The sequence below is a fragment of the Gigantopelta aegis genome, chromosome 8 (genome assembly GCF_016097555.1).
Source record: "Gigantopelta aegis isolate Gae_Host chromosome 8, Gae_host_genome, whole genome shotgun sequence".
Taxonomy (NCBI): Eukaryota; Metazoa; Mollusca; class Gastropoda; order Neomphalida; family Peltospiridae; genus Gigantopelta; species Gigantopelta aegis.
The window spans coordinates 51,360,945-51,375,887 of record NC_054706.1 but is presented as its reverse complement, the minus strand read 5'-3'; the positions used below and the strand labels follow the sequence as shown (position 1 = coordinate 51,375,887).

The following is a 14,943-nucleotide window of genomic DNA, read 5'->3' as shown; positions in this document are numbered from 1 at the left end:
CCTTTATTCTTTTAGATCCCAAGCAGTGCACGGTACCAGCCACTGGACGGGCCAGTTATATATTAATTTGTCTTTCTTTGTCTTACCCACACACCCTTTAACTAATAACCTTTATTCTTTTAGATCCCAAGCAGTGCACGGTACCAGCCACTGGACGGGCCAGTTATATATTAATTTGTCTTTCTTTGTCTTACCCACACACCCTTAAAGGTAGTACTAAACCAAATAACTTCCGGCTGGGTCAAAGTGCGAGGTGCACCGAACTTTTGATAGAGAAGTGAACACCACAAGTCCTGTGATTGGTTATAAATGTGAGTGTGTTGGTTGTAAAAAATAATAGTTTCATCTGGGTAAAAAAAAATTGCAATTTTATTTCATCTAGTACCAATGTGTCAAGTAGCCTTGTGCTTGAAACATGTATGGGGTACCTGTAAAAAAAAGTACTCGAATTTTGTGCGAAACTAGGGTAGTCATAGACGCTACCCGTTATCTCAGAAACGAGCAGCTTGACCCCCATTTTTTTCTGATTCACTTTAAGTGTAAGGGGTGGTAGTATTTATATCCGTGGCGTTTATGTCGGTTGATACGTTGCAGGTAGGAGTTTTAGCCACATATGTTACTATTGTCGTCTATGGGATTTGATTTGGTAGTATACACCCTAAACTAAGCACCTTTATTCTTTTAGATCCCAAGCACTGCACGATATCAGCCATTGGAGGGGCCAGTTATATATTAATTTGTCAGGGATTTTGGTTGATAAAAATGAGTAAAATCTTTAATGGGTAAACATATGTAGTTTCAAATTTAAAATGCCTAAATATTGCAAATTGACATTGTTTTTATGAATGAATGAGTGATGAGTAAATGAATGAATGAATGAATGAATGAATGAAAGAATGAAAGAATGAAAGAATGAAAGAATGAATGAAAGAATGACTGAATGACTAAAAGAACGAACGAACGAACGAACGAATGTTACTGACATTCCAGCACAATTGTTTTAGGAAGGTTAAAAAAACAGCTTATCAAAAACATTTCTGTAAGCTTTGCAAACAGTTTGTGATTGATTGACTGACTAACTTAATGACTGTTTAACCACATCCTAGTACTTACCAAAAATTACATTGGCTAGTGGGCGTCAAACAATGGTAAATATAAAAATGAATTGATGATCAACATTAATATAAAAATTCTGAAGTTAAATTAAAACACTGAGCAAAAATATAAATATCACAGGTAAGCATATTCAAATTTCAAATAAAAATCAACATCTCGAAAAACTTCAAGATACATTAAGGGTGGACTCGAAATGCTTCTATCACATTTCATCTACCAAGTATATACTTTCTCGTTGATTCAAGATGATTAACTCCACCCAAATGTGGTGTAGTTTGTGCCATGCACCAGTGAAACACAATCTTCAATCAGATTAGTAATTTATCAGTAAACATACAAGTTTCAACATACCAAGAAGTGATACTTTTCTGTGATCACAAAAAACCCGAATGTGGTGTAGTTTGTGACATGCCTTGTTCAGTGAAACACAATCTTCAGTAAACATACAACATTTATTACCAAAACTAGACTAAGAAGTGATACTTTTTTGTGATCACATAAAATACACAAATGCAAAAACTGATTACCCAACCATTTCTAATGCCTATGCAGATAGTTTTACATTTATTAAAGCCATACATGATTTCCCAACATTATTGCTGTGATTCTTAGTATGGTAGTTGAACTTTCTTGTGTACTATTTTCCAAGTACTAGGGCCTCCACAAGTCCAAAATTTTGGACTCCAGTACTTGAGGGTTAAACTCGACCCGGACCCGAGTACCCGACACTTACACTAGATGATGATGATGAGATTAAGGAATAAAGTAAAATAGCTTTACACATTTTAATTCCAGCGCTGAACATGGATGCCAAATCATGCCATCATATTGCATTTAAAAACCAATTGATATGTGCAGTGTTGTGACGGACGAATGGCCAGTTTAAAAAGATAAACTAGCGCATGATCATATAATTATTATGCAACTTATATGGTTAATTATCTATTGCTGAAATTATTGTCCTACATTCCACCTTGTACGATACTTGAGTACTTGTGGAGACCCTACCAAGTATATTATTTAAAAAAATAAAAAATAAAAATAAACTGATAATTTCAAGAAAATCAGTGGACAATATAAGATGTAGTGGACATTTACCACTTTTCAGTAAATTATTATAATAGCTATTTCTTATAAACATTTGTTGACAATAATAGTGTAAAAAAGCAGTCTGAAAGGACTGCTAAAGCAATACATGTCCCCTACTGGATCAAACAAATTTTCATATCTCCTGCATTCAAGGGCCATAACTCTGTGAAAAATGGGTAAATCGCCATAAAAGTTAAACTTGATCTATAACAGTAAGTGATAATGCTATATACAAAATGTCAGGCATTTAACTTCAGGCATTGCCAAAAATAAGTCAGGAAAACAAATATTCATATCTCCTAAGTTCAAGGGCCATAACTCTGTGAAAAATAGGTAAATCGCCATAGAAGTTTAACTTGATCTACAACATTAAGTGATAATGCTATATACAAAATGTCAGGCATTTAACTTTTGGCATTGCCAAAAAAAGGTCAAACAAATATTCATATCTCCTAAGTTCAAGGGCCATAACTCTGTGAAAAATGGGTAAACTGCCATGAAAATCGAACTTGATCTGTAACAGAACATGATAAAGCTATACACAAAATGTCAGCTAACGAATTTGAGGCACTGTGAAAAACACATCCGGAAAACTATACGTTGGACATATGGACGGACCGACAGATGGACGGATAGAAAGATGGACAGACAGGACAGAGATGAAACCTATAGTTCCATCTGGTTGGATCGGTAGGGGACTAACAATAATAACAGTCCAATTAAGCTGTCCTGCATGCATATTTTACATGTAAGCAACTTCAGCTGTCTATAGTGCCAATTAAACTAATATTATGAGTATATATATATTTTTTTACATTTCATTTTTCATTTTATATTTAGCAAAGATCTAGATGAAGTGTGTGCCCAGGGCAGTGTCCTGGACACTTCTCTTGGGGTAAACATTAAAAGTGGTGTGTACATAATACACAAGAATTAATAGGTACTCTGGTGTGTATGCAGGAATTCATACATCGAGGTCTAGACTGTGGCAAGTGAAGTTTATAGGGTGTCAAGTCATGCTCGTCCAGAATTTTTTTTTTTTAAATTTACTTTAGTGGGGGGGGGGGTTTGACCCATGACCCCCATAGGCACATGAGCCTGGGTATTAGATATTCAAAATAAATTAATGGTACCAGTAAATAAAAGCAAAATTATTAATACTGGTAACTCAGTTTTTGTAGACTTTTTGTCTTTTCTAAACTATTTTAACTGCATTACTAGGTTTTTATATCAATGCATTAGTGTTTGCTCTAGCTTTCTTTAACATGGTGTGGCACTATGCCTCAATAGTCTAGCACCATCTTGCCTTAATCAGCACCATGTTGCCCTGAGATTAATTTTTCAATAATTAATTCTAAAATTGCCTTTATAAAACACTCAGAAAATTTATTATTAATTGATAAAATATCCTTGTTATATATTTTGTCATTCATTTATTAAAGAAAGCACGTTAATAACATTTATTGTAATTTTTATTAATGTTTTGTCTTTAATGAAACAAAAAATGCCCTGAAAATGGTGAAATAGTGTTTAGTCTACTATGCTTGGACAAATTTCTATGGAAAACACTAAGCATATACAATGAAACCTCTCAAGACCAGACTGTCTGTAAACCAGACTTTCCTCAAAACCGGAAATTTTACAGAGTCCAGTTTTAAAAACCAGTACAGAACTTAACCTCTTTAAAAAAGATCCCTCTTAAAACCGGACATTTGTCTTGGTCCCGAGTTTGTTCGGTTTAGAGGGGTTTCACTGTATTTAAATAATCATAAATACTTACATATATTTTCTCCTCACTGCCATTCTTGCTGTCATAGACTTAACACTGGAACGCTTGGACAGTGTGTGAAAGCTGCTGTCATGATCGCTGGACAAGGACAAGTCATAATGGTGTCGACTGTCCCCAGATTCCAACGGCTCGGCATAGGAACAAGACGGGCCGTCCACCTCCGTTTCAGCCTGGCGCAGATGGTTCCGTGCTCTTCGTCTCCACGTTTTACCAAGCGTCCGGGCCATTGTGATGCCCTCATCACTAGCCAGAGCACAATGACTGGGCAGGCGGTCAAAAATGGCCGCCCGGGTTGTGCGTTTCCAGTCTGGGTCATCATCTTGAAAGACATCTGGAAAACAAAGAGACAGTTAGTATCAGTGAAAACAAACTATAAACATGTGTACACCAGGGCCCCATTCCATGAAAGAATTGTAGCTAAGGTTAATTGTAGTGACTTAAGGTGAATTTTACAACTGGCACCGTAAACTTTACAGCCGTTCCACAAAGCAACCTTATGGTAGTCGTAGTGCCCCTTTAATGATTAATATATTCTTTGCAAAGAAGTGCGAATTAGTTATATAATAAATTGGTTATTGACTTTTCTAAACATCTTGGATGTTTTCATTGGTATCGGACATCCATGAAGTAACTTTGACAGTTTGTGTGCTAAGTGAAAATTGCCAAATGCATAAGACATGAGAGTTATCTCCCATATTTTCGTGTGAAGGTCGTATGGTCTAGAATGTTTTTCATGGAACGCCGAGTTTCATAAAAGGTATTTGGTATGTATTAGATCTATTTTTACACAATAAGTTAGAATCTTTCTTAGAAAATTATCAAATCATCATCCAACTGCCATTTGACATCTACGTTAGTGGCTTACAACTGCCTCGTACCTATTGTAAATTTTCACAGTAATTTACGACAATAGTAAGCTACACCGTGTCATGGAATGGGCTGGTGATCGTAGAAAAAAGATAAGGTCACGATGCTAGGTATTTACGGCGATACTAGTGCTAAGATAGCTTCATGGAACGGGGGCCAGGGGCCTAATTCACAAAGGTCTCTTAGGCTCTGCTAGACAACAAAGCATCCTCTTTGCAAGTCTTTTAGCATTGCACTGCGAGATCGCAAAGTTGTGAGAGTTTAGTGAATTAGGCCCCTGGGCCCGTGCTTATAAAACTTTTAGAGTCCAGACTAAATCTCTAATGATGTCACACGCACACAATTTGTATGGCGTTGTCATGACGTTACTGTCTCAGACTCTATCTCTAATGATGTCACACGCACACAATTTGTATGGCGTTGTCATGAATTTACTGTCTCAGACTCTATCTCTAATGATGTCACACGCACACAATTTGTATGGCATTGTCATGACATTACTGTCTCAGACTCTATCTCTAATGATGTCACACGCACACAATTTGTATGGCGTTGTCATGACAATACTGTCTCAGACTCTATTAGAGTCTCGAGTCTGGACTCTAAACGCTTTATAAGCACCAGGCCAGGTCTCTGAGAATTGAACATTTGCGTAAACTATTTATGGGTTACACAAAAACAAATTCAGGTAACTCATTTTTGTTTTCAGGTAACCCATTTTTGTTTTTAGGTAACCCATCATGAAAATGTAAATGATGTCATAAATTCAAATTTGTGAATACTTAAGCGAACAATGCACAAACGAAACTATTGCTCTCGCAATATTCAGAGGTCTGTATAAAACACGTACATAATATTAAAAGCTTTATGCTGGACTTAATCAATTAATAACAAATTAACACTACAAAAGATGACCAAGTGAGAAATTGGTAGTCAAAACATCTTGGACTACTGCTAAGGTCGAACCCTGCAATGACCGTCCAAATATTCTGTCCTGCATGCATTTACATGTAAGTAACTTCAGCTGTCTAGTGATAACCCCTCCACCCTACATACTTCTGCCAGTTAAGCTAACATTATTTTTTTAAATCAGATTCAGTTGAGATAGTAGTACAGTGAAACCTGTCTAAACCGGATCACATCAAGGACCTAATATTTATCCGGTTTAGACAGGATCCCGTGTTTAGAGGGTCGCATTTTAGAATACAGAGTTATTTCCCTTGACATTGGCATCAAATCTGAAACTGTAAATGAACAAGTCAGAGAATTACCGAATGAATGTGACTGTCTGACTAATAATAATGTCGTTGTATCCCAATGTTGTTATGTATCGTTCTTATTTATGAACCAACATTAAAACATAAATAAAAACAAGAAGAATTTTACATTTCTGAACCAAAAATCAGTCCGGTTTCTGAAATGGACAGGTTCCGGTTTTATCAGAGCTTTATATACATGGTTTAAATAGAAGAAAATTTGGGACCATGAAATTTGGTTGGTTTTGCCAGGATTTCAGTATGTTCAGGGTCTGGTTTAGACAGGTTTCACTGTATATATTTTCAATTTATTAACCTCCAATTTATTAACCTTACTTCATTGCCTAAAGAAAAGGACAGTGTAACAGTAGAAACAGGTACTATACTACGAACATTTTTCAACATGAATTTTGATTCACTAGTGATTTGCAGTAGTCCCGACTACATGCAAGAACTGCCGGCTTGATTACCTGGTGTTTTGGACAACAGTGGCTGGCTCTCTTTTTGGTCAACAAACACCGAGTCATCATCACCTTCATCAGGGGGCTGGCCAGAGTATGTCCCCTTAAATTAGTTAAAACACCAAACACTGGTGATTCTTGATGTCATAACAAAAACCTCAAGTAACCATTTTAATAACTGTTAATAGACCTACTGTGTGTATATATATATATATATATATATATATATATATATATATATATATATATAGAAGTAGGATAATTGTAACGAGTACCGATGATATGCCCATCAAAAGTATGTCATGTTGACCTAGATATGGTATACAAGACACAACACACAGCCATCCCAAGATGTTCTTGCATGCAAGGTGTGATTATCCAATATGAATTGATAAGCAAGATATGGCACATACAAGAATCTTCTTTAATGTGCAGTAATGCATGAAAAGTCGGTAGTGGTAACCTAGTTATTGTATGTGACACACCATCATCCCAAGTTATATTTTCATGCAAAGTTTGATGATCCTATACAAATTAATAAGGAAGATTTGGCCCAGACAAGGATTTCCTTTAATGGGCAGAAATGCATAAAATGTTTTTTGTGGTGACCTAGTTATGGTACACGTGACACCACCATCCAACGTTGTACTTGCATGCAAGGTTTGATGATCCTATATGAATTAAAAAGGAAGATATGATCCAGACCAGGATTTCCTTTAATGTTCAATAATTCATGAAAAGTAGGTCACAGTGACCTAGTTATGGTATGCAACACACCGGCATCCCAAGTTGCAGGGCTAGCTCTGGCACATGCCAAATTCGCCAACTGCAAATTTTGAAATCAGTTGGCGGATTCTATTTTAGTTTGGCAAAATAATTTCATGTAATAATTGACATTTTAAAGAAAATAACTTGACAATTTTTGCAATTTTTGAAGTTAACAGACAATTTGAAGAATTGTTTTGCTCACCCAGAGTTAGCCCCGAGTTGTATTTGCATGCAAGGTTTGATAATCCTATATGAATTGATACGGAAGATATGACCCCAAAACGAAATGTTTCCATATTTATATACGGATGGAAGAACAGACAACACCATACCATAAAACAGGTGTATAAAAATGGCAACAATATCTACAATGCCACAAAGACATACGCTTGTGTTGTATGTTAAAGTCTTGCTCAACAAACTGCATTAGTCAGCTAGTTTTTATTTTAAATGGAAATTAGTCCTCTTACAATATTGTACAAAATTTGTCTGCAATATCAGGGGTGGATTATGGGGGTTTTCCAGTTGAACGGACCCCCCCCCCCCCCCCACCCCGGCTAAAAATGAATGCAAGTAACTGTATTAAGTAGTGCTGATGTACATATCAGTTTGAAAAAGTTCACAATAAACAGTCTCTCTCTCTCTCTCTACATTTCTCTCCCTCCCTCTCTTTCTTTCTCTCTACCTCCCTCCCTCTCTCTCTATCTCCTTCCCTCTCCCTCCCTCTCTATCACCCTCTCTCTCTATCTACCTCCCTCCCTCTCTCTCTGTCTCTCTCTCTCTACCTCCCTCTCACTCTACCTCCCTCCCTCCCTCTCTCTGTCTCTCTCTCTCTACCTCCCTCCCTCCCTCTCTCTATCTCCTTCCCTCTCCCTATCTATCTAATCTAATCTAATCTAATCTAATATCTCTCTCTCTCTCTCTCTCTCTCTCTCTCTCTCTCTCTCCTCTCTCTCTCTCTCTCTCTCTCTCTGAAGTATCCTGTAAAATTTATACATGTAATTTCAAATTATAAACATTTACATACTGTTTCAGAAAACCCCCTTACCTAAAGCATAATCCGCCCCTGAATATTTGTCTAAGAAGAGCTTCAGTAACATTAAGCCAACAGAGAACATATTGGATAAAAAGAAATTACTATTTTAAGTAAAAAAAACCCACAAAAACAAATATACTACACGTATGTTCTAATTGGGGAACATTCACATTTAAGCCTAATGACATGAACAGGCTAATCATAAATCATTTTGATGTGAAAAGGCCAGGCTGGCATTCATTTATAAGTAATGATTGATATTGGCACTAAAGTTCACAAGCTACTTAGTAGAAGGAAGGAAATGTTTTATTTAACGACACACTCAACACATTTTATTTATGGTTATATGGCGTTGGACATATGGTTAAGGACCACACAGATATTGAGAGGAATCCCACTGTCGCCACTTCATGGACTACTCTTTTCGATTAGCAGCAAGTAGAGGTCAGTGGCATCTTCTCAGATTCTTGTAGGTGCATTCTAAATCATTTGCCTGATGTGCGATCGATCTAGGATCCCCGTCGGTGGGCCCATTGGGCTATTTCTCATTCCAGCCAGTGCTCCACAACTGGTGTAACAAAGGCCATCGTATGTACAATCCTGTCTGTGGGATGGTGCATATAAAAGATCCCTTGCTTAAATCGAAAAAGAGTAGCCCATGATGTGACGACAGTGGCTTTCCTCTCTCAATGTCTGTGTGGTCCTTAACCATATGTCCGATGCCATATAACCATAAATAAAATGTGTTGAGTGTGTTGTTAAATAAAACATTTCCTTCCTTCTAAGCCACTTAAAGGTAGGGTCAACTCAAACAAGAGCCTTATGTGTTGGAAAGATGCATACCCGGACCACCAACACATACTGTCTCTTTAGCAAATGAAAAACGCATAATTTTAGAGTTAATAAAAAAAACATGATTATTCCTGCTAACTGGGGGCAGCCATTTTGTTTCGTTTTTGTGACGTCCAGTGGGATAGCTTGGGGCAAAGTGACATCAGCTCCTGACTATCTCCTGTATGCACAGTGTAAACAAAAGCAGTAATTTTCGACAAGGCGCTTCTCTTTGATCAACCTGACTTGTAAAACAGCATCAATGATGTAATAATATAATAAACTATTTAACTAAATATATTTCAAGTTGCATTAACGGAACAAAATGGGGTTACAGTATTTTTCTCTGTTAAATAATCCAAAGGAAAAATGTACACTATTAGGCCTATTGATATGCTACGTTGGAGCAAACACGACAACCCACGATACCCAAGTGATAATTTTCTTTTCTTTGGGACTATGTAATTGGTCAGTTCTGTGGTTTTAGATGAAAAAGTCTACTTAATCAATAGTTTTACAGAACTATTTACAGTAATAAACCATGTCCATTACCATTTTAGGGGTGACAGGTAATATTCCACAATACCAGTATGTATTTTTGTGTCTAGACAGCGTCAATTAATTGGCTTGTCTAGTTACCAATCAAATACACACCTGCCAATCAGGAATCACAGGTAGAAGCAACTAACAGCATATACCAATTAACTAAGAAAACACTCCGTGTTTCATTTCAGTACGTAGGTTAATGCATGAACAAAACATTGTTAATAATTTCGACTTGTTGTGTAGCCATTTTGACAATGGTATTTTATTTTGTATTGAAAAATAATATATATAGCGCTGGATATACTTATTGCTGGCTTACTGGGATGTGTATTATTACAGAACATTGCAATGTATGACTATTTATCATCCTGCAAAAACCCGGTAGATTGTATTTCTCTAGTTCTAAGGCTCATTCCTGACGTTACGCGTTAAGTATTACGTAACCACCAGCTCACCAGAGGGCGTACTCATTGAGATGGTACAAAATGGCTGTGCCTGTTATACATAATAGCCATCACATTTAACCGTTTTATTAATTAATTATACGATTATACTTGTTGATATTAATCAATAATGTGCATTATATATCGTTGAATATGCATACCAGGCGTCTCTTCCTTTAAATAAATTTATCTGAGTAAAACTGGGGACCAAGACCCTCACCCCTCTTGCTTCAAATGGGCGTACATGTACTAGATGAACCTAGACCCTCTCTCAATATCTGTGTGGTCCTTAACCATATGTCTGACACCATATAACTGTAAATAAAATGTGTTGAGTGTGTCGTTAAATAAAACATTTCCTTCATTCCTTCTTAGCCATTCAAATTAGTTTATTTAAGAAAAATTGGGGACCAAGACCCCTCACCCCTCTTGCTTCAGTTGGGCCTACATGTACTAGATTCACCCAGACCCAGGGGAACGGAACTATAGGAAACTGCCAATGCTCTTGAATGTGATGTCCATGAGATCTGCTCGTGAATAACTGATCGATAAAACAATTGATTTTTCCAAAGCCAACAGAGAACATGTAACATTAATAACACACAGGACACAAGCCATTGTCTGGAAATGTATTTTACACCACACAGAAAACAAAACAGAACTGATTTTTAAACGGACTGTCAGGGTACTGGATTTACTGCCATTGTTATTATTATGTGTACGACTAACAGAGACTTTTTGATGACTGTAATTTTGTAATTACATATCAAAGCTATTTTGCTGTTTAGAATAACAGTATCTGTATAAAACATGTTGTCATACTAATAGAGAGTAATACATGAATGGCCGTTAGATACCGTTTATCTCACAACGACTTGTTTCAAAATGTATCTAATGAGCTAAAGTGAGTTTGATACATTTTTAAACGAGTTGTGAAATAAATGGTATCTTATGGACATGAATATATTATTCTATTTCTTACATATTCTTAAAAACCAGGTTTTAAGCAAATTATAGCCATTTCACTTGTAGCTATCTTACGCATCACAGATACATGATTGTCAGGTTAAATATACATCACAGTGTAATCTATTTCCATCGTGCTGCTTTTTTATTGGATGTATGGCATTGGTGACCTGGTTTTAAGCAAATTACAGCCATTTCACTTGTAGCTATCTTACGCATCACAGACACATGATTGTCAGGTTAAATATACATCACAGTGTAATCTATTTCCATCGTGCTGCTTTTTTATTGGATGTATAGCATTGGTGACCTGGTTTTAAGCAAATTACAGCCATTTCACTTGTAGCTATCTTACGCATCACAGACACATGATTGTTAGGTTAACTATACGTCAGAGTGTAATCTATTTCCACTGTGCTGCTTTTATATTGGATGTATGGCATTGGTGACCTGGACATCACCTAGGAGTAGCCAGTCAGTTGTATGTCTTGAAATTGTTAACACACATACATGTGTAAACACCTATGTGTTACCAAAAATAACAAATGGTGTTCTCATCAATGGGTGTGTAAGAAATGTTTATAATATCTCAAACAAGATTTAACATTACTTACAATGATTTCATACATAAAACAAAAAATACATATTTCAAGGTAAAACAAACAATGACTGCTGCAAACAACAGTACATGCTCGCAAACACATTGGATACCCAGACACTAGTATACTTCATTGAGAAAAAAAAATTTAAATGTAATATTAGCTGCCAAAATAGCTCTGTTAGTCAGAATGATCCTACCATTGCTGTACACACAACATTTGACAGTCTCTTTAAATTCTTTTAAATGAATGAATGAACGAATGAATGAACTAACGAATGAATGGTTTAATGACACTCCAGCACACTGCAAACAACTGCAACATAGTAGTCTACAGGCTCTTAAAGGGACAGACCCTAGTTTCAACCCGTGAAAATTAACACTGAGTTTAGTTCATCTACAAACCTGTAACACATTTGGATAAAGTTACAATTGAGTGAAACATGAGTCTGTGACTTTGAAATGGTGAAATACCCTCTAAAAATAGACTAAAACCCGACTCCATAACTGTTACTTCTTGGATGCACGTGCGTTTTTAAAAATATGAGAAATGCTTTTTGTGATGTTAAAAACAACAGGATGACCAAAAACATTTTGAATGTGTAGAAATTGATAATCTAAACCATAAAATCTTAGTAAAGCATGATTTCAGTTATCAAAAATGGCTTTCATAGTAAAAAATATGCCTTAGTGTTTAAAATGAATGAATAATAATAATAATAATAATAATAAATTCTTTATTTAGTGAGGGTAACACAGTTAGCAAAAGCTAATCTTCCCTGAGGCCCTCAGGTACAAACAATACAGAATTACAATGCATACATTTATGAACAAATAGAAAATACATATATGGCAATAAACATATGTACAAATGATATTATTTTAGAAAATATTTCTTGAGTCTATATTTAAAAACAGCAGTATTTGGCGATGATCGGATAGCTTTAGGCAATTTATTCCAAAGTACTGGTCCAGAGTAACTGAAAGCATGTTTAAATAAAGACATTTTAGGTTTTGGAATTAATAGATTTCTATCCTCTACATTTCGAAGGTTGTAGGGATTGTTTTCTCCAACATATATTAATAAGTTTGAAAGATAGTTTGGGGCTTCATTGTATAGACATTTATAAATTTGTAAACATTTGTGATAGTGGATTCGTGTTTCCATTGTCATCCATTTTAACTGTTTAAATAGTGGGGCAGATGGAGTAATAGGATCTACATCTAATATCATCCTTGCAGCTCTCTTTTGCAGTTTTAGTAAACGTTCTAATCCATCCTGATTACAGTTTCCCCAAATTACACAGCAGTAATCGATGAGTGGTAAAATATACCCATTGTAGAAAAGTTTTCTTGCATCTAAATTTAAATACCTAATGATTTTTGATAACAGATACAGACGTTTAGAGATCAGGGAACACACATGTTTAACCTGATTTGTCCATTTTAAATTATTATCAACTTTAATTCCTAAACGTTTTTCGCATTCAGTGTGTTGCAGACGTTCTGAATTTATTATAAGAGAAATATCATTTTGGATTGTAATTTTTTGTCTTGTTCCTATAGTCATATATTTGGTCTTTTTTGTGTTTATGAACATTTTATTATAGGAACACCATTTTTCTACACTATTCAGATCTTGCTGTAGTTTATCTTGAATTTGAGTAAGTTTTCCCTGACATGAACATTGTTGAATCATCTGCATACATACTTGTGGTACAATGTTCAATGTATAGTGGAAGATCATTTATGTACAGTATAAAGAGAAGAGGTCCTAGTATGGAACCCTGTGGAACACCATAAATAATGGATTTAGGTTCTGATGTTGCCATTCCTATAGTGACTTGCTGTGTCCTGTTAGTTAAATAAGATTGGAACAAGTTAAGAGAATTCCCTTTGCAGCCATAAATGTTTAACTTTTGAATCAGAATTGAATGGTCCACAACATCAAAAGCTTTTTTGAAATCAAGAAATATGACTCCATTTAGATTTCCTTCATTCATTTCATGTAACCATTTATCAGTTATATCAATAAGTGCTGTTTGGCATGAGTGTTTTGGTCTAAAACCTGATTGAGATGAGTGTAAAAGGTTAAATTTTGTTAAGTAATCATAAAATTGCATGGAGATATGTTTTTCTATTAATTTGGACAGTGTTGGCAATACAGATATTGGCCTATAATTTGTAGCTTCAGTTTTGTCACCAGTCTTGAAAATTGGAGTAACTTTAGCATTTTTAAAACATTGTGGATAAATACCACTGTCTATTATTTTTGTTAAAAATAAATGTTAACGAAGAAGCAATTGCCAAGGCACCTAACTTAAGTATTCGTGGACCTAAGTTGTCATCTCCAGATGATTTATTGACATTTAAGTTCTTAAGCTCATTATAAAGATAATTTATTTGTACAGGAGCTATCTTAAACTTTTCCTCATTTGGGAGTCTCTCTTTTACAAAACGTTCCACTTTCTCGAGATTTGGCATATCATATCCAGAATTAGTTCTCAAATTTTCAATACAAGAAGTAAAGAAGTCATTAAATTTGTTTGCTATGTCGGTCTTATCCTTAAGTGTTGTTCCATTGTCAGATTTCAGCTCTGCTGGACTTGATACATGTGGAGGATTTAGCTCATGGATACATTTCCATAATGATTTTGGATCCCTAGAGTCATTCACCACAGCAGAATAGTAGTTTTGTTTGGCTTTGTCTGTAATTTGTTTAGTTTTGTTCCTCCACACCTTATATTCATCCCACATACATAGCTTGTGATATCTGTCTCATAACTGTCTGGCTTGTGTTATTTCACAGGAATACCAACCTGGCTGCTCTTTCCTCTTGACTCGTTTTGTAACTAAAGGGGCATGCTTGTCTAATACATTGTTGAAAATTTTGTACCATAATTTTAAGCAAGTATCTAGATCCTCCTCAAATTCCACAGAATAAAATGGGGCATCTAGTAAATCATTAACAAACTCCTCCTCATTTAAATGTTTACAATTTCTGTAGGTAATAGTATTGTGTGCATTTTGTTTTGTATGAAATTTGCCATTTCTTGTAAAGCAAACAGGATAATGGTCGCTAATTGAGTATTGAACAACATGAGATTCCTGTACTTTGCTACGATGGTTACATATATGTGATCAATCAGAGTTTTAGAATTTTGTGTTATCCGTGTT

The 14,943-nt window shown here is 35.5% G+C and overlaps 1 protein-coding gene across 3 annotated transcripts in view; it reads right to left on the bottom strand.

The window, feature by feature from the left end:
* The window catches only part of LOC121379053 (transmembrane channel-like protein 7), an 87,335-nt gene that overhangs the window by 58,357 nt on the left and 14,035 nt on the right, over positions 1 to 14,943 (bottom strand). For 2 of the 3 annotated variants that reach the window (XM_041507503.1, XM_041507505.1), the window contains 2 exons: positions 6,588 to 6,681; positions 3,986 to 4,325 (listed from right to left, as the gene is read on the bottom strand). In XM_041507503.1, the coding sequence (XP_041363437.1) occupies positions 3,986 to 4,325; positions 6,588 to 6,681 (434 nt within the window). The remainder of the gene's footprint in view (positions 1 to 3,985; positions 4,326 to 6,587; positions 6,682 to 14,943) is intronic. The other variant, XM_041507504.1, reaches the window with a different exon arrangement.